Source organism: Leptonotus elevatus, chromosome 3, assembly GCF_054856555.1.
Source record: "Leptonotus elevatus isolate MCC_2025b chromosome 3, RoL_Lele_1.0, whole genome shotgun sequence".
Classification (NCBI taxonomy): Eukaryota; Metazoa; Chordata; class Actinopteri; order Syngnathiformes; family Syngnathidae; genus Leptonotus; species Leptonotus elevatus.
The window spans coordinates 9947604-9968957 of NC_141241.1; the positions used below are offsets into that span (position 1 = coordinate 9947604).

The 21354-nt window shown below is 39.2% G+C and overlaps 2 protein-coding genes across 3 annotated transcripts in view; one reads left to right on the forward strand and one right to left on the reverse strand.

The window, feature by feature from the left end:
- The window catches only part of chrnb4 (cholinergic receptor, nicotinic, beta 4 (neuronal)), a 54134-nt gene that overhangs the window by 9278 nt on the left and 23502 nt on the right, over nt 1–21354 (reverse strand). The window contains exon 3 of the mRNA XM_086070555.1: nt 2707–2860. The gene's annotated coding sequence lies outside the window, so the exon portion shown is untranslated. The remainder of the gene's footprint in view (nt 1–2706; nt 2861–21354) is intronic.
- Nucleotides 10084–20500, forward strand: ube2q1 (ubiquitin-conjugating enzyme E2Q family member 1). Of its 2 annotated transcripts, none has more exons than XM_086071762.1 (13): nt 10084–10814; nt 11865–11969; nt 12980–13102; nt 13191–13244; nt 13391–13531; nt 14993–15077; nt 15357–15417; nt 15505–15595; nt 15676–15734; nt 16229–16277; nt 16395–16490; nt 17270–17364; nt 18091–20500. In XM_086071762.1, the coding sequence occupies exons 1-13, from the start codon at nt 10656–10658 to the stop codon at nt 18194–18196; spliced, it is 1224 nt and encodes a 407-aa protein (XP_085927888.1). In that variant the 5' UTR covers nt 10084–10655; the 3' UTR covers nt 18197–20500. The 2 variants fall into 2 exon arrangements, with proteins under 2 accessions (XP_085927888.1, XP_085927889.1); XM_086071763.1 differs by having other exon boundaries at nt 17298–17364.

Here is a 21354-nt window from a genome sequence, read left to right on the forward strand (position 1 = left end):
GGTCTCGTTAAGCTCCGCCCGAGTTTCTGCTGGATCTTTTTTCGTGAACGTCAGCTATACTAACATTAATTACTAAAACTGTATATTTCTCAGTTGAGATATGTGAATGCCAGAAAATACCTGAAGGATTGAGTTCACGGGTCCATGGAGCCTTATCTGCCAGATACGGAAGAAGGTCTAATGTATCCAAAATGGATTGTTCTGTGTTGTTGCCTTAGCCACGCCCACACATGAGCGTTAAGTTAACTGACTGTTATTGCAAATGAAAAAGAAAACGGAGCAATATTTGAATGTCACCTCACTTCAAGCTTCCCCTTTAACTCATTCACTCCCAGCCATTTTCACTGAAGCAACCTCCTTCGCTCCCAGCTGTTTTACTGGATTTTAACGGATTTAGCAAGGCACACAGAATATTGTGTTCTATTGCTATAAAAACATGGAACCTACCAAAAGAAAGATTAGAGTTCTGTTCTTTCATCAGGAAAAAAGGTACCGGTATATTTCACAAACCTGTTGAAAACTGGGGAAAATAGCTTTTTTGCAACATGGTCCTGGTTGATCTTTTATACTCTGCTGCCACCTGCTGGCCATTTTTGTCATAACTATTATTGCTTTAAGTGACCTCTTCAGGTCAGAGGCTGCATCAAAGCCTTCTGAGTCTAGCATAAAAAAACAAAACAAAAAAAACGTATATTTAAAATATAATTTTTTTATAAATTTTTGGGAGCAAAATTCAAACAATACATTTTTCTTCCACTTTAAAGAACAATTTCAAATCTTCCTCTCCCAAGAGCATCGACATAGCCGCACTCACCTCTGATTCTTTTATTTTTGCTATTGACTGAAAACATTTGTGTTTGGTGTCCAAAGAGGAAATTCAGCCAAGAGATCGAAATTGTGGCTTTTATTTCTTACTGTTCCAATACGTTTGGAGTGTGTGTAGATGACGAAGGAAGCCTACAAAATATGTTCAGCCTTGGCAGGCGGAGAGCCATTGTAGTGTTATACGATGCTTTCATAAAGATCGGGACGGTGCATACAATTTAAACCATAATAAAAGCGTCAACATAAAGCAGGTAGGCAGAGAACTTGGCTTTCTCCGTGCAAAAAAATCATGTATTTTTCAAAAGTCGTGCGTGTAATAGACAAATGGACTTTGCTCAGCCGGTGTAATCGGATGAAGGTTATCTTATGGAGCCTCAGAGTTCCGAGGGATCTGTTGTTGCTCATGCGACTTAACCAAGTCAACTGGCTCCCTAATCACATTCAAAGCGCAGTCTATTTACTTTGTTGTGGCTGGAGGCAACATGAGGCTGCTGTAAGAGTCCCGTAAATGAGGGCATCGCTCCCCTAATGCCAAAACAGTTTACAGGGCTGGAGGGGGAGAAAAGGGGCGCGCGGTTGGGCTGACAATGGAGGGGGGTGGCTTACAATAATGAGAGGACCAATGCTGGTGTTATTTAAAGGCAAAGCTGGTCTATGACTACGCCACGGATGTTGTCAATGTGAGCTAGCGCATACACAGCCATTGAGGTACTGCCTGGAAACTTGAGCTAGCTAGCATAATGTCTCGGTGAAGTTATGTAGAATTAGCGTTTGAAACTAAAACTTGGTCCACACATGCGCATGAGCTCATGGAAAAGGACGCCGGCCATTAAGTGTTTGGACAAAAGAGGGATAGCGTAACCAAGCTAGCTAACTTTCCCTAATAAGAAAAAGAGATATTAGGCTATCGAAATGTTTCCATACATCCATTATCTATTTGTCTATAGTGCTTGTGATCATGTTGTAGTACCCAGAGAAAACTATTTTGTAGTAAGTAATGTAACAATTTCAGACTAATTAACTCATTTGCTCCCCAAAATGTACAAATACGTTCCATTTTAAATGTTACGTTAAGTATCCCAAAGATGTATTTATAATTTTTTTATGGGTTTTTTTAATGCTTTGATGCAGCCTCTCAACTGCAGAGAACGGTTGAAGAAATTGTAATTATTACAAAAATGGCCAGCAGGTGGCAGCAGAGTATAAGAGATCAACCAGGGCCATGTTGCAAAAAGCTCCTTTCCCCACTGTTTTCAACAGATTTGCAAATAATGATGAAACTTAGCTATATTCTAATGCTAACTGCTGCAAAACGGAAACAAATAGAACTATACTTTTTTCCTGATGAAAGAAGAAACTTTAATCTTTCTTTTGGTAGGTTCCATGTTTTTATAGCAATAGAACACAATATTCTGTAGGCCTTGCATAATCAGTCTAAAGCCAGTAAGACAGCCGGGAGCGAAGGGGGTTGCTTCAGTGAAAATGGCTGGGAGTGAATGAGTTAAGTGAAATTTCTCATGGCATACTTGATGATCCCTCACGGTACACTACTGTGTATATACATCCACGCTTACGCTTAGTGTAAACGTTACGCTAAAAAGGATTATTAAGATTTTCTAGGATCGTTTGGATGATTGAAGAATCTTCTTTAGTGAGTGAGCAAATAACCAGCCTTCTCTATTCGGAAGCTAACCTGGTCCTTAGGGGAGTTTGCGAGTGTGGGGAACAGGGAAGAAGAGCAGAATGAGGAAAGTTGCAGACATATGGCGACTGTGCTGCGAAGCAGTGTGTGGGTGATGAAAAATTTCCACCAGTGGCTGAGATCACAGCGGAGCGGGCAAGAAGAAAGAAGAAATAAAGCTCTCAAGGGGAGCGGCTCACCATCTGGATTGTCGGGAGCAGTGACATCCAATTTGGCTCTACCTGTGCGTGGACCGCTTGCTAACCCCTCTCTCGCCGGGACCACATCTTGCACGGTGAGATCAAGTCACGCTCTTGCAGACTTGTCAAATCCACCTCCAAGAACACAACAGAACTTAAAAAAAAAAAAAAAAAAGTAAATGTTAGCGGTGTTAGGTGATTAAAATAAAAAATATAATCGTAATTAATCGCATGATTTTAATAGTTGACTCACGATAAATCACATATTTTATATCTGGTCTAAATGTACAATAACAACTGTTTTCTAGGTTTTCATACTCTTGTTAAAAGAAAAAAATGTTAAACAAACAGAAATAGTTCAAATGAATTCTTGACGTCTAAAGCCGTCCATGGCAGTGAATGAGTTAAGAAGCCATCCATCCAGCTTCCTCGGCCCCACCAAAAATCTCCATGTTTCAGAGAGTGTTTTTTTTTGTAAACAACCAAACAATAATCAAACACCTAAAGGTCTGTCATCTGTCGTGGTCAATGTTTTAGTCCGGTATGCAAGGCAGACATGGGACCATCAATATACAGTACTTGGTCACATGTGACACTGCAGTAACAAAACCTGCATGGGGATATTCACTTACACCAAATTGATGGATGACTCCATTTCCATTTCTATGACATCGCATCCAATCTGTTACCCTTCGTCCCCGCAACACCGCTTGTGCTTGCTGATTATTTCAGCCCCGACATCGTTATAACGGTTGGTCCGGACCAACATGTGGCTATCAGCCGTACACCATCAGAAACCCCCGTCTGTAACCGGGGTCTCTAGAGACCCCCTGAGGATTGAGAGGCTTGATCTTGCTTGACGATTGTGGAGACAAGTGACTTGACAGGAAAGTAAACAAGGAGAGCGGGTTTCTTCATTTTGACTTTTGAGCAAGAGGTAGGTACAGTCTAGTCTGGTTTCGAGTCAGACGCGGGGCATATTTCCATTCTCTCTCATGGAGAAATGAAATCCAAACAAAAAATGCTAAATGAGATTCAGCTCGCCAATTTGTGTAATTTGATTCCCATTGTTTTAGTGCACCCAAAGCATCATCCCGCACCTGACACTTCCCATCTCTCAACCCCCGCAGAACGCACATCCAGGCGGCTCATTTACATGCCCAACACTAATAAGCATTGATTGGATCTGCGCAACCCTGACAACCCCCTTCAAGCCCCCAGGAGGGTTGCCGTTTAAATCACACTCCGTCATACTTAAATCTGATCGGCACCGACGTCACCCACGATTCCTGTTCTGCAGAGCTCTGGACGTAATCGTATCTCAGTGGCTACAATCGGATTTTGATGAGTTTTATTCTCAACGTCATGTCATAATTGCATGATGTCCTGTTTGTCTGGGAATGGCGAGTAATGTACAGGCTCCTCCCCTCGGCCATAGATTGCAAAGAAACCATAGATTGAATTTGCGAGGTCACGTTAACGCTTCTTCTTTGTCTTTCTGGTGTCAAGTCAGAGCATTTGTCTTCTTCTACGCGCATGATATGACGCGTGGCGGTCTGACTAAGTGACACGTCGTCGACGCGGCTATTAATTGGCTAATCTGTCTTCTCCGGAGACTTTTCATTAGTGACACAAGTGAGACAAGTTGCCCCGCTGGCTGATTACTGCCGCCTGTTTCAAATAGCGCAACATGCTAAGATGCGTCCTGATATAATTTCAATTCGCATCTAAGTTAAAGAGAACTAATGAGTTAGAGTTATATATTGTCATTAGAGGTGGGTAGTAACAAGTTACATTTAGTTACTTGAGTAACTTTTTGAACACAAATGTACGACGGCGTATTAGGGCCACGTATAAATAAAAAAAATTTAGAGGGCGGGGCCATATTCTGAGAAAAAAACTCGCAAATTTGCCACTTTATAAATTAGCAGAAAAACTCAGAAACTTACGAGATATACACGTCGCGTAGCTATAGTCTAATCATGTGATGATTCGTTGGTGGTTCATGGGACACTGTTTATAAAATGAAAAGGCAGGATGGAGACGGATTAATTCTTAAATTTAAACTTTACTCGTCATTCACCGCAGCTAGAGCGACAACACTTCCTGATCCCCTATCAGCTGACTAGCACTAACCAATCAGATGCTAGCATACTTAAGGTAAATGCTAGTGAATGACGGAGAGCAGCAGATTTGACACATCAACTTAGATACTTGTACAAAAAATATATATATTTTGAATGTGTAAATAATAATTCTGGAAACATAAATGTACAAGTAAATATACATTTTAACAAATTAACTTAAATGCTTGATCGTCCGGGTGTGGCGTCTTTGGCCGTACACAACGCTTAACATGATATGGTTAATCTATGCTAAAGCAATTAGGCTACTATCTCCTTATTTGGAAACCCGACCGAAACGTATTGGCACAAACATTCGAGTAGTTCGCTACGTGTATTTCTCGTAAGTTTTGGAGTTTTTTTTCTCGCAAATCTACCACTGTGTAAACTGGCAAATATATTGTTTTCATGATTTGTCGTTATTGCTAGCAAGCTCATTTGTAGCCACGATAATATAAATTTGGTGCCATCTTCTGGCATCTTAAAGCATTCTCAATAAAGAGCAAAAAACACAAATGGGTGAGTTTTACAGCGAATATCACAGTATTTGTAAATAAGCCGTCAAAAAGCCAATTTTCCATAATTAGCAAGACGGCATAACTGCACATAATGGTCTTTGCGCCGAATCTCTGAATTGACTACAAACAGGATAAGGGCCAGTTAAGCATCAACAGCCGAGTTGCGTGTTTCTGTCGCACGTCACACACTTTGTGATGCACGGGTGCAATTATGTGTGTAAGTGACGATGTAAATAGAGCCGAGAGGCACTCTGCGGTGATGCCGCCGCAACTCAAGGTGACATTTACTCGGCCTTCGCCCCTAATGGCCCTCCACGGACTCATTGGAGAAGCACTTAAAACTGACTAAGACGCATCGACTATTGACTGGGGTCTTTTTTTTTTCATTATACTGTATATATTGTTGATTAATTAAATATATATACACTTTTGGTTTATCAATAATTGCATTTTCCATTCAACAGCTGATTATTTGGAATGGATTTTAGATTTAATTTTGATTGGATTTTATTTTAGCATTATTTTATAATAATATAATTATTTCATGTTTCTTACGGATTTCTTACTCAGCAATATGTTTTTCATGTCAAAAACAAAATAAATTTTGTAAATACAATAAGGGTAATAATTTATTTATTTTTTGCTATCAAAATAACATGTTCCATTTAACAGTAAATTATATTGACCGAATATTATTTTTTGTTTTGGTGAAACAATGGAATTTAATAGATTATTTAGAAATAATTGACTTTTATTATTTAAATTGATTGGATAAAATTTATAGTATACTATTTATTAAGAAAACAATTCCACTTTTCAAGACATTAGAGATTATTGTGTATTTAATTGATTTATTATATAAATTGTATGTATTGTTACGTATACGCACTGGACTCTTCAGTAAAGGTAAACTGCATCAATTTATTTGTATTTATTTATTAGCTACAGTAGCATATACAGTAAGTCTGTGTGTGTGTGTGGGGGGGGGGGGGGTCTATATCTATGTCATGGTGTGTGCGTGCGTGTGTGTGTGTGTGTGTTTGTAGAGAATCGGAATGGTGCTGTCGCCACTTGACAAAGTGCCGGTGCCGGATGTGGTGAATCAGCAGCACGAGCATGAGGGATTGACTTTTAGTGATCCGTAGCTAAGCGTCGAGTGGCGAGCACAACTTGACGACTTGAGTTATAAATGTTCCGGTCACAAAACTTGATGACTTGACATTCCGCCAAGTTTTCAAAGCACAGATACTTCACATTGGCTGGAGTGTGCGTCCAAGACTCTCACACTATTTCATTAAATTACCTTTTTGTTGAAACAAAATGATTGCATTGATGATGTAACATTCAAATCTTGCTAGCAGCTAGCAAATTGCAAACTTTTATTGCAAATAATTTCACAGAACCTCAACAATTAGTGGAACCGGTTCAGATTTTGCATTCATGGTTTGTTTTCATTACCTAGCCAGTTAGGAGAAATACATTACTGATATTTGAAAATATGCTGTGTACCAAGGAAGTACCCATTAGATAGAGCTAGCTAACAAGTTAATAGTTAAGCTAGCTAGCTAGCTAGCGAGCGAATAGTTAAATAGCAAACTCGCTAGTTAGCTATTTAGTCAGCTTGCTAACTGCCACTCAATCCAAGTAGCAAAGAACCCATTACATTTTTGTGAGAATCTACATAAAGCTAAAGGAAGCTGGAGTACCCGAGAACATGCTAACTCCACACAGGAAGGCGGGATTTAAACCCCAAACCTCAGAATTGTGAGGTCATGTGCTATCAACTGAGATGTCCTCTTGCTAATTCATTCACGCTAATTAAGAAGGAGATGGATGAACAAATTCAAGCAAGATTACAAAATACAACATTGATTTTGTGATTTTATAGCAAGCCGTGGACTTCCTGACACGTCGGACATCATCTGTGGCGAAATCGTAAAGGTTATGAATGGCGAGGAGTGATTTGCTGAGATGGAATGAGGTGACGAGGCGGGCTTTTAATTAACTTTTTGCCTGGCGCTGATGTGGAGGACAGAAGAGTCGGATAAATCAGCGAAGACAACAGCAATCTGCTTCTTTATTAGTGCGTACACTAAAGCCTCGACATGACGAAGTGCATGTCAACCACATTTTTTACCATGACATGAATAAACCACATTGGGTCATTACATTTGCTTCATTTAACAATGTGGAAAGGGTGCATTACTAAAATGTAACTCAAATAGAGTGCAGACCTCCGCCAAGGTCAAACTGTTGACAAAAGTGTCGAGCAGGTTATTTCCTAGTTCATGGAGGATGATGGTTGGTCAGATGCGAGATACTGTGATGAAACATAACATGGTACATGTTTCTTCTGTAACAAATAGTCAATATTTTGTTTAGAAATAAAATAGGTTGTGTTCAATTTGGGGATTTTTTTTTTTATTCAGTTCCAAATGTTTCAGTGAAGGTCAACTCAGTCATAATATTGTATATTTTTATGCTATATATATATAAAACATTTTACAAAATGGTGAGAGAGAATTGTAATATCATTCAACAAAGAGATTTATATTTCATAAGAACAAAGTATATTGCAAGAAAAAAATCTTAATTTATTTGAATGAAGTTTAAACTTCTTCTTTTTTCTCCAATGGATTTGACATCACTTTAAAAATAAAAATGTCCTAGTTGTGTGGTTAAAATTATGACAAAAGAGTTCATGTGACTGTTCTGTTTATGTTCTTGCTGTAAATTTTACATTGAGTTGTTATTATTATTATTGTTATTATTATTAAAATTATGACTTTATTCCTGTATTGTTATGACTTATTTCACACACAAAAACCCCACAACACTCTGTTCTTGTAAAATGTTTTTTCTGAATGTCATTTCCCCCCCTCATAATTTTATTAAATTTTTACGTCCAAACACTCTTATAATCGAATATACTGTATTGTAACTTGTGGGAAATCAAAGTCACTATCCAACCAGCCATTTTTCGTTTGAGGGTTCATGTGTGTGAATATACGTAACTCAAACTACAGGGGTAACACATGGTGACATAAAACAAAAACACATGCGCGCGCACACACAATTGTCACTCTGTAATATTACAATAGTTGCAATATTATATTTATTTATTTTAGAAAATGTAATAATATTAGGGGCAAAACATTTTTACAACATTAACATTGCATTTTATGAGAATAAGTTTCTAATATTACAAAAAATAGAAAAACGTATACATAATAATAATATATTGTATAATAATAATAAAAAATAAGTCATAATAGTGCTTGGGAAAAACACATTTTTACAAGTATAAAGTCATAGCCTAATATAGCCAGATAAACACATAATTTATCTGAATTAAGTTATATTATGGTAATATACAACATTAAAAAAAAATCTTTAGGAGAATAAATTCCTAATACAATATTCTAAGAACAAACATTTTTATTTTCTGAGAATACATTTTTAAATAACGGCAACAAACGCCTCTCTTGTTTGGTTAAATACTGCTCCCTGGTGGAATGTTGGACTAATGCAACTGTCCAAACGTCATTTTGAGTCGTGCCAAGACTGGCCTTATAATAAATCTCAAATTGTGAACTACTGTACTGACCTTTTCAAAAATGTTTTAATAAGCTCTCTAGCATTATTAAATTGATCCTTATTCAATGTTTCAGATAAAAAGGGGAAGTATTGGTTATATGTTTAATATTTTACTAATTTATGGATTAAAACATGCACTATCCAAACAAGACATTAAAGCGTTGCTATCTTGCGATCTTTTCTGTACAATTATTGACCACATCCACTCGATTTGCAGCCAAGTCGATTCCTCTGCCGGTATATCTGGCAAACTGGCGGTGCAAGCCTATACACGCTTTTGTTATCGATGTCAGCTCAAGTGATTGGTTGTCAATCACATTCTGCCACCCAGAAGTACCCTGGTGTCTTATTTACAAACATTATGAATAGATCTATGACGCCACAACAGCCGTCACGGCAAGGTGAATGATCAGGTATTAATCAGGACATTGTTTAAATGTCACGGCATGTCAAACGTTTTCCACCATTTATATGTGACCTACAACGACTCAGTGGTTAAAAAAAAAAAAAAACTTTCAGAGAGGGGAAATAAAACTAAACAACTGAGATGTGGTTGCGCAAGCATATCCTCTTACAACTAGGGATTAGCTAAAGCAGAAGACAAAGTGTTTTGTGCTAACACTGAATGGTATTTGAAACTGTTTGTACTTCCCACGTTGGCCCAAGTTCCAACAAAAGAAAACCAGCCGCAGCTCATGATGCTGGCTATCACCACGCTTGACTGTTTTTCGATGAAGATCCAATCCCGGAACCCTGCCACCAAGGGCCTTTTGAACACCTCTGTGACCTCAAACCTTCTTCCAAGACTTTCCTTGATGCAATCCAGGAGTGTTTCTCCCTGGTCTCACCAAACACGCTGGAGTTTTTGCCTCAAAAATGACAAAACTAAAATCACCAATAACAACATTTATATTTTACCATGAAAAATTAAACAACATTATATTTCCGGTGTGTTAAACTGTGACTGCTGCAAAAACTGTGAGGGTGAAAACTTTATTAAAGACAAAAATTCTAAATGGAAAATTATAGAGTTCAAGCATAACTACTATAGATATATTGTTGGATTAAAAAAGTAAAATAGAATTTCAGCTAAACTTTTGCCCTGAATCCCGCGCGGTGGATTGTGGGATGCTGCGGGAACGGCGAGCTCGCGCAACGCCATCTTTAAACCCCAACAGAGAGGCCAACTAAAATAAGAGTAGATGAACCGGGATGAAAAACACTGTCCCTCCTCCGGCGGATTATTTCCACCCGCAGCGGTGTAGCGGGGCGAACCGTGCGCTCTCCCGCCACTTGGATGAATAACGGGGGCGCCGTGCCATGGGAGCGAGCGGACGAGATGAGCGGACGCCGCTTTGCAGCTTTTTAAGACAATTGTCATCATAGGCGGCCAACAACAATAGACGGAAAGACAACAACAACGGACTAGCATGCTAACGTGCTAAACGCTAACGTTAGCCGCTACGTCGGTGAAAACATATCGAATTGAGATTAACTTGAACCGGACGCTTTCCGCGGAAGGCACCGGCTCGACAGGACTCACACGGGGGAGCCCGAGCGACACATTGACATTGTTGAACTCCAAAATCAAACCCAAATATTTATTTTTATTTTATTTTTTTGTTTTTGCTTGTGGCTTAAGCTAGCTCCGAGCTCAAGCCCAGGCTTCTTCTCCCCCTCCCCAAGCGGCCCGGCCGGAGATGCGTGGAAGATGTCGGTTTCGGGGCTGAAGGCCGAACTGAAGTTTTTGGAGTCTATTTTCGACACAAACCACGAACGATTCCGGATTATCGACTGGAAGCCCGACGAGCTGAGCTGTCAGTTCAACGTAACCGGGGAGAAGCTGCTGATTATACACTGTAACATAACGGTCAGTACGGTAGCGGCGATTGACATGTTTATATCGGGGTTAGCAGGCAAGCTAAAGTTAGCCTGAAAAAAAAAATGCTAGTTGGGTAACAGATTCCGTGCTATCGCTGTGTGCTCATGATACACTGGGAAAGAGCTAGATAGATAAAATGGGTATTTTATTTAGGCTCAAGGGAAATTAACTTTTAGCACTCAAATGAATCGAGTCTTAGCTCAGTGGGGTCTATATTCATATATGTAGACAGGAGAGAACGATCTACTGTTGAAACTAAAACTACTTCTCATAAACTAAACACACGCAGCTACTGGAAAGGCTGCCACTCGCGTCAGTGCTGTTGATTAAAGATGAACCATACACATATCGTCACTTTACTAAAAATAATGGCGAGTCTTTTTTGCCCCCCCCCCCCCCAATTATTATTTTTGGATCATAAGAATTTAATTTCAGAGGTAGAATTGAATGATATCTTTAACGATGCAGCACCCTGAGGAAATGTTATATAAAGAAAAAAAACATATATATATTGTTCAAAATATGACTTTATTTTAAGAGGGTGAGTATATTTTTGATCAGGAAAAAAATGTCACAAGTCGATACACAAGTTAATTGCCATCTAGTGGAAGGGCATTTCATTTTTCAGCCTGCTACTATAACACAGGTTGTAATTATTTTTCAGACCAACGGACAGCATTGCAACTTTATATATATTAGCATATCATACACAAGGCAACTTAATGTGCGTCACATAACATAATTAAGCACAACACCTAAAAGCATTTACAAACAGAACAGCTTAAGGAATTTGCAAAGCAAAAATAACACAAGTACATTGACAACATTGAAACACATTTACAAACAAATGATTTAAAGACAATCAAAAGCAAAGGAAGGAAAGAAAATAAATGACCCTATAGTGAAATTGATTTTAAAAAGGCCTTAAAATGAATAGGATCATTTCCTATGGCTCACGTCTCAACAAACAACAAAACAAAACAAACCCACTAAAATGCAACTCATGGGCTTAAACTTGCTTTATTTTTGTGTGTTTAGGAGTCATATCCATCTACATCGCCTATTTGGTTTGTGGACTCTGACGACCCCAGCTTGGCACAAGTTTTGGAGCGTCTGGAGGATGTGAGAAAAGGCAGCACCTTGGTAAATATCGCCACCATATCATGCACAACCATTTCGTGTCTACCTCCACCTACTGTATCACATGGCCGAGGCATGGCTTGTGTACAGAGACATGGGTGGATACACCTGGTTTTCAAAATCTTTTTTTCAGACTTATGAAGATGAAATATTTTTTCTTCAGTTTCTCAGTGCAGCGAGGTGCACATTGTCCCATGAACTGATACTAATCCACGGCCTGTTTGTTGGGGACTGCTGCTCATTAAATAGCGTGTCTGGTTGACATGTGCAAACCAGCACACAAAGTAGTGCCCGAGATAGCGCAGGCAAAATGAGATGCTGTGTGGGAAGTTTCTGTAAACATGTAAACATTTTAGGAATGCAAATAAAAATGATTGCAACATATCATATTGGAACTTCTAAGTGATCGAAGGGCTGACTTTGAGCCAGTCACACGAAGGCGTCATGCCATATCAATTTATATTAATTTATTTGTTTTGCTTCCACTAACACTTCTATTTCTTTGTTTCAAATGTTTTGTGCTTGTTGTTGCTCTCTCAAATATTCTTGGAATACGTCATTAGTGCTACCTGATGCAAGCAACCCGCTTTTTTATTTTTTATTTTTTAAATACCACTTTTTCACCTGTGACCATGAGTACAAACTATTTGATATCCTGAATAAAATATTGCCGTGGTAGTAAATTACGCATAACCTGTTGTCATGAATATGCAATTTAGCACCTGTTTGGGATTATAATAAATTAGGTCCATTGATTATATTTACACTGCATGGTTCACGTGAACCCTCCCCCCCTTTTTGTAATTTATTTTTTATTTTTTTACGCTGTAAAACGGCATAATTTTGTATATGCATCATGGCAGCATAAATTACCTTCTTTAAGTGTGGACAAGGAGCTTACAGTGTGAAAACACCTTGATTTCCAGGAACTAGTTCAAATCAAGTCTCTCATTAAATCATTCATTAACGTCAACATGCCCCCCCCCCCCCCCATCTGCTTTTGTCTTCTCCAGCTGTTACAGCAATTAAAGAAGCTGATTTGTGACCTCTGCCGGCTGTACAACCTTCCCCAGCATCCTGATGTGGAGATGCTGGACCAGCCGCTGCCTGCCGGCCCTGTTGGACAAGACCGGAAGGTACGACAGACACTGCTTATTGCATAAAAAAAAAAAAAGTATCCAAATACATTGTGATCGCCTGAATGACGTGTATGTTTGTCTGTAGCATGGGACAGAGGAGGTCACGTCAGAAGAAGAGGAGGAGGAAGAGATGGGAGAGGTAACAATATTTGGACTAGAATACTTCCTGTTTACAAGATGGAGATTGAAATGGCAAGAGCAAAACACGGCTCTGTCTTTTCAGAATGTAAACATACTAGTTCATATTTTAAGCGTTATTCACATCTTGGCTGTGACTTCTGACAGGACATTGAGGACCTTGACCACTATGAAATGAAAGAGGAGGAGCCCGTAGAAGGCAAGAAGTCTGAAGACGACGGCATCGAGAAGGAGAATCTTGCCGTCCTGGAGAAGATTAGGAAGAACCAGAGGCAGGACCACTTGAATGTGAGTCGGATGTGTGCGCATTCACAGTCCATTCTGACATGTCAAGGAAGGTGAAACATACTGAGCGGAGTATACACGCTAAGCCTAACTTCACAATAACGTTTACCAAATACAGTAATACATTGACGGCAAAGCAAATAGTCTTAGTACACTTTTACTTTGAAGTTTGCCCACGTCGTGGCGTGATGCTAGCTTGACTTCCCTTTTAGACGTTTCTATAATCATAATTGATTGACATTGTAGCTGCGAGCAACATCAACACAACGCTATCCCCAAACTCGTATTCAATCGCTCAATTAGGGCGCTAAGAAACCGCTAATTAATTACGCCAGCATTGATTGTATGATACGACAGAAGTCTCTGACGTAAGTGGCTAGCGGCTAGCTGTTAGCATGACCAATGACTGCCTGGCTGCCGGCTGATCAGTAAGTTTGACAGCTTACTTTAATTATTTTTCAATATTCTGGACCAAGGCTATTTTGTAATTCAGTCCTATGTTTAAAGGAAGCGAAGTGCCTTAAATTGCACGTTGAGGTATTTCCATTTTATATATATATATATATATATATATATATGTATGTGTTTGTGTGTGTGTAAAAAAAAAAAAAGAAGATAAATAGAAGTTTGTCTTCATTTATTTTATTAAACACTCTGCCCATTAAAAATGAAAAACATGCAACTCAAAATGTCAAACTTAGCTGTTTAGATTATAGGAACACAACTTTAAGCCATTATTAATAGCTTGTTATTTTACACACGAACCATGTAAAAATAAGAATGTTTCTGCCTCACATTGCACTGAATGGCTCTATAAAAAACATTTTGTATTGATTATTATTTTTTTTTTATAGGAAAAGGCGTTTTACAAAATCAATGAAGACACTAAATCCTACACGGCTATATTAGACATTTTGAATTGATTTTTTTTTTAATTGAATGGAAAAAGCTCTTTACAAAGTAGTATTTCTCTTTTTTTGGGGGGCTGATCCAAAAAACTGCCCCGTGACTCCGATCCGATCCGAAGCGTGACTTTTGTGATCCGTTGCACCGCTAGTTTGTATGTAAACAGGAAGGCGTTTAATCACCTTTGCCTTTTACACAATAGATATGTTACTCCATCAGTGTGTGACTTCACCCATAACTAGATGATGACTCTCCTCGCGTGGCAAATGAAATCATTATTTTAAATCATTATTTTATGCAACGGGATGGGAGAATGTGAAACTTCACACCCTTCTTTTGTTGTGGATTACCCTTGCATACAGATGTCGGTTCAAATGTGTCACACAACCACTTTCAGTTCTGACACGACCTCTGAAGGCAGAATAGCATCAGGAGGGCAAGTCTGACAGCATTTAGCACTCAGTTGCCATTTCCTGCCCAGCTCCCTAACGTCTCTGGTTTTCCACTGTGGTTCACTTAAAACATGCTTCTTCAACTGATTTGCTCAATTGCTTTCAGGGAGCCGTGTCTGGTTCCGTGCAAGCTTCGGACCGCCTGATGAAAGAACTCCGAGAGATCTACAGGTCCCAGAGTTACAAGACGGGTAGGCTGCTTTGCACCTTGGAAACCATTGCTCCATGGCTGAATAATATAATGTTATTGTATCAATATTTAGGTCAAAAGATTTTGCGATATCAATATATCTCAGTCAACAAATTTAAAGAGAAGTTGAGCACAAAGACAGATAAAAAAAAACCCATTGCAATGGAAGAAATTTTACCCCAAAAAAGCAAAACAGTGTAGTTGTACAATGACGGGCCAAAATTATTGATGCAGAGATAATGAATGAAAGTTTGTAATTCCTCCATTTTTTTCGTGGCAGGTATCTATTCGGTGGAGCTGATCAACGACAGCCTGTACGAATGGCATGTCAAACTACGAACGTGAGTAATTCTTTGAATGAGGCTTGGATTTGTTTAGGAGTACACTAACTAACTAACTAATGAATGTCGTGTTGTGTTCACCCACAGCGTGGATCCCGACAGCCCCTTACACAGCGACTTACAAGTCTTAAAGGAAAAGGAAGGAATGGACTACATTTTACTTAACTTCTCCTACAAAGTAAGTATATTGACAATTATGGCGTAGAATTGCAAGAAAAAAAGTCAAATCTTTTAAATCTACTGCGTTTCCTTTTTTAGGATAATTTCCCATTTGATCCTCCATTTGTGCGGGTTGTGTCGCCTGTGCTTTCTGGGGGGTGAGTTACTCAAAATGTTTACGGCGGGCCATCAAACGTTGCCGCCATGCTCCACCCACACGCGATAACAAAAACTCATTTATTTTTCATTTTAGTGTCAGCCATCTGTCCAGCATAGCCGTTAAATTTCAATTTCTTAAGGACGCCTGGAAATGGCCAAAACTACCTTAAATTGACTGTTTCATGTCAAAATGGCAGACTTTCTGTGTCTTTTCAGGCAAAGGTTCTTAATTGTGGGTCAAAATGTCTACCAAATTTCATGTTGCTCAGGGAAACCATTTTTGGGGGCTGAATTTCCCAAAATGTTGATCTGATGGCAAGTCATGTCACATGCTGACAAAAAAAATAAATAATCACAATCAAGCTCACCCATGTGTCTAGTTATAAGTACTAACTATAAATGTTTCACCACCTTTGCCAAATTGCCACCATGACGTTTCAATGAGTGGGCTAAAGAAAGACTAGAATAACAATTCCTCTTTTGTCCCCTTTAGTTACGTTCTTGGAGGAGGTGCCCTGTGCATGGAGCTTCTCACCAAACAGGTGATTTATTCTTTACGTCTTCTCAAAGACTCAGATTGTGCCTCTTATTTTATTTTTATTCTTATTATTTTTAATCTAATTAAGACCCTTTATAACTACTCACTCACTTGCCTGCAGGGTTGGAGCAGTGCCTATTCAATTGAGTCTGTCATCATGCAGATCAATGCCACTTTAGTCAAGGGAAAAGCCAGAGTGCAGTTTGGAGCCAATAAAGTAAGTGTGCGCAAAAATGTCGTTAAATCTACAGAAAACAGCTTCATTAGAGCTGACCTCATCGTCGAAATTTGATTCTTTTTATATATATATATATATATATATATATTATTATTATTTTTTTTTTAGATATATATATAGAGATTTTTGAGAGAGATATATATATCTCAAAAATCTATATATATATCTCAAAAAAAAAAAAATATATATATATATATATCAAAAAAAAAAAAAATATATATATATCTCAAAAAGTATGATTGTCAATTAAATTTAAACAATTTTACCAAAGTAGAGGAACTGAATATGACATTAGCCTAGGGGACGTTATTTTGATCAACACTGGCATAGGAAACACGTGTAAAACTTGTATTTCCAGTTTCCGTTGTGATATTCTCTATTATGTGCATTTGAATATGTAGTCAATAAACTGTCAATTGTGGATTTTATTCATTTCCTTGTACAGACAATCTTAAATTAAGGTTTTTCATAGTAAAAATACCCATTTAAAAAAACTATACTCCAACAATGAGATGTATTATATTGTCAGCCTGACCCAATAATAATGAATAATAGTCCATAAACAATATCGTGCAATAATTAATTTATATTCACAAATAAGTCACGTGTGTGCCGTTTTAAGACGTATAGTATATAAACTAATTAATTGTTGAATTAATCTCCCTTATTACATATTCAACAGTCCTCCATTTTATGCTGGTAATTAGATCCAGAAGTCTGATCTCTAAAATGGCTCATATGTTGTTGTTGTCCCAAAGGTTGACCTTGATTCATCTCTCCTTGCAGAACCAGTACAATCTCGCCAGAGCACAGCAGTCCTACAAATCCCTGGTCCAGATCCACGAAAAGAACGGTTAGTATTCCTTTTTCTTTTCTTTTTTTTTTAAACCATTTTTGTGACATTTACGTAGCATTTGAACACTACCGAACATGCTTCTATGGATTCAGTTTCTGAAATGATTACGATGGTGGTTGAAAGAAGTGTTGTGTGGCCGCCCCCATTAAGTCACAGCACAGACGGCTGAAAATTCCCTCGCCAGAAAGTCTGGCACACAAACAATACGATACAAGTTGGTTTGAATACTAGGAAAAACATTTTTTGGAGCAATATCAATGTGCTTACATAAAAAAGGAACAAAAAACTGTTAGATATGGACTCTTCATTACAGTGGCAAGAAAATATCCCTGGAGGGGGGGGGGGGGGGTTGAAGGGTTCTAACGCCGATTCAGCCTTACCAAAGACCCAAAGGGATGTGGTGCAAGGTCACCTTTTAATGACCTTGAAAAGGTGGCTGCTGTCATTGCTGCCATTCTCGTGTCTTCGACAGTCAACAGTCTTAACCTCCGAAGCGGAGTTGACCCAATGCTTTCAGCTCAGAATCCAAATTATATGGACACAAACGTACAAAAATGAATTGCTGTAAGTGACAGCGTAGGTCGGGTTGCGAAGGCAACGATGATGGAAAAAAAATTAATAAACAAATGTAAATGCAACAGCTTAATCTGTGACCCCATTCCCACTCAAATTGTCATCAAAACATTCTCATGTACTGAATCCGTTGTTGCTTTTTGCCTCCAGGATGGTACACGCCCCCAAAGGAGGATGGCTAAAGATGTTTTTGTTTTTTCCCCCGTTCCTCCATGCCCTAGATTTATTTTCCTTGCGACCAATTATTATTTTTTGAACGTTTTGTGAAGCCAAAATTCCTCATCTAGTGACCAACCAACCAGAAACAAGCACATAAGCAAATAGACCACACCTCTGCTTAGGACGTCACATATTTATCTCCCGTTGAAAACGGTGGACTAAATATTCCCGCCGGCGTCGGCCATCACTGAAGCTCATTTTTTAACGGGACGTTGCCTATTTGGCTGCAGAAGCTATTTTTGGACCGCACCGCCACGGTCGTGCTCAACAACATCTCCACGGACCTTCCACTTAAGGCGAGCCAGCTTCCATTTGGACGTCTTTTCAAAGCTTGAAGGCCTCAGGTGAAAGCAACATAGACACCTTTGCTTTGTCACCTTGGACCTGGCGTCGAGAATTCTACACACACAAAAAAATGGACCGAACAGGACGGCACCGACTCGCGCTGTCATCGAGTGGATTTTAACGCCACAGTGTAAACGTGTACATTTGTATTTCAGCAAGAGGACGTTTATAATCGAACCCCGTCCCAGGTCCTTGAGACTGAGTACGTTCGCGTGGGTTGAGACTATCAACAGCAGCTTCCTTCTTGGAATGAAGAAGTTGCAACATGGATACTCTTGCATAAGGAAACTAAAGTACGCCATATTCTTATGTAAGACTAATGACTACTGCATTTTTTCCTTTTAATTTGTAATCCAGGTGACAATAGCCTCTTTTACACAGAAAGCCTGGAAGAAAAAAAAAAACCTGCAATTGGAGCCACAACAAAAGATAACCTGGAAACGTGTCAGTGTTAAACTTGTCTATCCCGAAGTCTCTGAATATCTTTGGCATCCCTTTTAGGTCACGGCTCTGATGCTACCTCCGAAAGCCGATATACACAGCGTTGACTTCATCCCCGCCTTTCCGTGTCATTTCTCCTGAACACGGTAGACAAATTCTGGCTTTGTGTAAAAGAGACCATTGACCCCCTTTGTTTGATGGCGCCTCTTTATCACAGCTGTCACTGGCATTCCTGAGGCTTTTTTATTTTTATTTTTTTTGTCATTCCTCTAACCGGATGAACCTCAGTCAGGCTATGCATCGAACCTTCATTTAATCGGCCCGCTTATTTCTCGCAAGCCACAACGCCAATCCTTTCTTCGTGGACGTCTGAAGGTGGGAAACAAAAGTGACCTTCCGAGTTGTCCTTAGATGGTGTCTTTGTTTTCCTCAACTCGCAGCAATAGTCCCAACTTTGCACCTCACGACAACCGTCACGGAAACTCAACGCCTCTGTGATGTCGAGTGATTCCTGTCCTGTTCCGTGTTCATTCCATTTAATGCGCACCCGCCGTGGGTGTTACCAGCGTTGTTTTGAGGATGTTCTAAAAGGCAGCATAGGAAGCTTCATCACCAGGTTGTGTTCGCACCTCAGTTTGGACCAAGACCACCACAAATATGGTCCAAATCAACCAGGCGCTGTGTTTTTTTTTTGTTTTTTTTTTTGGGTGACTGAACGAGAACACCAAACTTCAAGTGTGAACGCAGACTTAATTCCGTCGTTTTCCTCTGAAAAAGACTACAAAAACATCGGCTGCCGATCCGCGTGTCGTTACCAGGTGGACATTTTTTCAGAACGACAGACAAAATCCGTGTTCATGCTGGCATCCTATGGGGAGGGTGGGCGCAAACTCAGGAATACATACCGCAAACGTAGCGAAGGATCTTCAAAATCCGCATCCTGATTATTGCTGCGCATGTGAACATATCCCAATTCCTCAAAGTTACTGAAAGGCAACGCGAGGCCTTGTTGGGTGCAAACCGAACATCTGTTTTCTTGTCAGCCTTTAACAGCGTTGACATTTCTTAAAGGCATCAAACTCAATCAAGAAACAACATTTTCATTTCATTCTGGACAAATGTTATTTTGTAGCTCAAGTTTTAAAGACATTAACAGAGCAACAACTACGTCTTGGCACTTGGCAGTGATTTTGTGCTGCACCGTGTGTGGAACCAGGTTAGATAAAAGTTACAAATTCCATTCCAACAAAACCTTTGACCTTTTCTGATGATTGTTAACCCTGAGTCTGATGTGCACTGAAAGCAGCTCCCCCCGCAATACGCAAAACAATTCCCCAAACCGGCACTGATCCCAGATCGGAACGCATGCCGGATTACGTTCCACAAAACCACGATTGTCCCCCTGGCTTCTTAAGTTATGCACTGGTTAGCATGCTTTGCATTTGGTTCAGATTTTGTTTTTGTTTTGTTACCCCTATTGCAAGGGTGAATTTGACCATGTAAAGTAATTTTAAACTTGCATCAAGTTTATGATTAAAGAATTTTATTAAATATCCCTGTGCTCTTTCTGGTTTCTTACTCCTTTCATTGTGTGTCGTACTAAACTGAGATAATACAGCATACTCTACAAGTATCTTGTCACCAACAATGATGGGTCTCCTCTACTAATCTGAATATATGACTGGATAGCCACTAGCCCATACAAACCGTTGAAGCGACAGGACAGCCATTTTGCTCCTCCCATCTAGCGTGCAGATTACATAAACTATACGGTATACGTACAGATTAGACATATAAAGTTTGTAGGTAGTTACTAGTTAGTATAGGGCCGGCGGGTTTGTGACGAAGCGGCCACTATTTTTTGTGGATGGTATATGCTGCTATGAAGACCCCATTTTTCTTTTATCGCTCTGTTCCTTAGACTCCAATATAATATTTGGCAGAGGCATCTTGTTGAATTACAGTAAACATCATTAAGCATATAATTTATATATGTATTTAAGGCAGGTTGTAAAATGTCTAAAGTCCTCTTGTTTATGTTTAACACATTTAAAATATCATAAATTATACTCTTTTCTACTAAGTAACAAATGTTCTCCAAATTCAGTACTGTAGGATCGTATGCCGAGAAAGAGTTTCTTGGGAGGAGCAATATGGCGGCCTCGTGCCTTCAAAAGTCTTGGCCTATCGGCTATCCAGTCATATATTCAGATCAGAACAGTGTGTAGTATCAAGACTGACCTGTAAGAGGCAGCATAGTTCGACAGAGCACATCCAGAAATATGAGAACCCTTTAGTATTTAAGAGTGTCTACCCCGACTGTTTCTGAGCAGTTAAGGAGGACAAAAAAAAGTTTACAGATTCCCTTTCCTGTCGTGGTGCTTGTTTCCAGTAACCACCAGATGGCAG